At 65.7% G+C, this 2,044-nt stretch overlaps 1 protein-coding gene across 1 annotated transcript; it reads left to right on the top strand.

Moving 5' to 3' along the window:
• Positions 1 to 873: 873 nt before the first annotated feature.
• LOC144729247 (tetraspanin-7-like) lies at positions 874 to 1,679 on the top strand. Its single transcript, XM_078609360.1, has one exon. The coding sequence runs from the start codon at positions 874 to 876 to the stop codon at positions 1,612 to 1,614; it is 741 nt and encodes a 246-aa protein (XP_078465486.1). The 3' UTR covers positions 1,615 to 1,679.
• The last annotated feature ends 365 nt before the right edge of the window (positions 1,680 to 2,044 follow it).

The following is a 2,044-nucleotide window of genomic DNA, read 5'->3' on the forward strand; positions in this document are numbered from 1 at the left end:
TCATCTCCCCTCTCACGTGCCCTGACCTCCCTCCCATCTCCCCTCTCATCTCCCCTCTCACGTGCCCTGACCTCCCTCTCATCTCCCCTCTCATCTCCCCTCTCACGTGCCCTTACCTCCCTCCCATCTCCCCTCTCATCTCCCCTCTCACGTGCCCTGACCTCCCTCTCATCTCCCCTCTCATCTCCCCTCTCATCTCCCCTCTCACGTGCCTCTCGTTGGCTCTCTCACGTCTCGGCTCCCTGGTATTTGCCTCAAGTCCCCTCAATCTCCTCGTCTCCCCTCACCTCTCCCGTCCTCTCATTACACCCCCAACCCCCCACCCCTCCTTATCATCCTCCCATCTCCCTCACTTCTCACCTCCCTCATTTACACCTCACCTTCTCTGGCGTCTCCCCTCACCCACCCCTCACCTCCCTAATTTCTTCCCTCCCTCCCCTAATTTCCTTCATCTTCCTTCACCTCTCTCGTTCTCTTCACTTTCACTCACCTCTCTCATTCCCTTCATCTTCCCTCAACTATCTCATTCCCCTCACCTTCACTCACCTCTCATTCTCATCATCTTCCCTCAACTCCCTCATTCCCCTCTTCTTCCCTCACCTCTTTCATTCCCTTCATCTTCCCTCAACTCCCTCATTCCCTTCATCTTCCCTCACTTCTCCCTCAAATCATCTCCCTCACAAATCCCCTCACTTCTCACATCTCCCTCTCATTCCCATCACCTCCCTTCATCCACCCCTCACCTCCCTCACTTCTCACAGAATCATCTCCCTCAGATTCCCCACCAAGGCCCTCACCTCCCGCCGTCATCAACCTCGTCATCTCCCCCTTCCCACCACCGCCGCCGCCATCACCATCGTCACCACCTTCGCCATGGACGTGGTGAAGGCCTCGCTCGTGTGCTTCAGCCTGCTCTTCTGGCTGGCCGGCCTGGCCACGCTCTCGCTGGGCCTGTGGGCCCGCCTCGCCCTGTCCCTCTACCTGGAGGAGCTCACCACGGGCGACTACAGCAGCGCGCCCTACGTGCTGCTCGCGGCCGGGGCCGCCGTCACCGCCTGGGGCTTCCTCGGCTGCTTCAGCGCGGCCACCGGCAACCCCCGCCTGCTGCGGGTCTACGGCCTCTTTCAGGTCGCCGTGCTCGTGGCCGGCCTCGCCGCGGGCCTCTCGGGCCTCTTCTACCGCCGCGACATCGCCGAGGGCTTCCGCCACGGCCTCGCCCGCGCCCTGCGGCTCTACGGGGACGACGACGCCAAGAGCGCGGCCATGGACGGCCTGCAGAGGGCCCTGGACTGCTGCGGGGTGGACGGCTTCCAGGACTGGCTGCCGGCGCCCTGGTCCCGGGGCCGCCTCAACAACGGCTCGGTGCCCGAGAGCTGCTGCGTGCGCCGCCGCGGGTGCCGCAGCGACCCCGTGGGCCCAGCGGGCGAGGGCATCTTCCCCGACGGCTGTTTCACCAAACTCGTGGACCTCGTGAGCGACAACCTCTTCTACATCGCGTGCGGCGCCCTCGGCCTCGCCTTCACGCAGGTCATCGGCATCGCGCTCGCCTGCGTGCTCGCGGCGCGCATCGAGGCCGGCCCGGGGCCCGAGGGCGACCGCGACACCCTGTCCTAGGAGGGGGTGGCCCTCCCCTCCCCGCCCTGCCACTCCACCCCGAGCATCGGGACGCGTCTCTACCAAAGGGGCCCCAGGCCACGGGCCCGAGGGGACCCGGAGGGGCTCCAGAGAGACTTGCAAAGGGACCGGGGCTGGGGTGGGGGTACCGCCATACCACGCCATCCCAATGGGAGCCCAGAGACCCAAAGGGGCCAGAGGGGCCCAGCGGTGGGGGGGGTCCTCGGAGGAGACACAGAAGACGCCGACGGCGAGGGGGACAACCCCTGCTGACGGGACCCAGAGGACCAAGGAGGTCCAGTGAGTAACCGCGTGGGGATCGCCACGAGATCTCCTACGGGGTCCCGGGGGAGACTCAGGGAGGGTCAAGACGAACGTCTGCTGAGAGGCCAAGGGGGTCCGAGGGGGCTGAAGGGGGCCCGTGGGGACG

Source organism: Lampetra planeri, chromosome 32 (genome assembly GCF_965212315.1).
Source record: "Lampetra planeri chromosome 32, kcLamPlan1.2.h2, whole genome shotgun sequence".
NCBI lineage: Eukaryota > Metazoa > Chordata > Hyperoartia > Petromyzontiformes > Petromyzontidae > Lampetra > Lampetra planeri.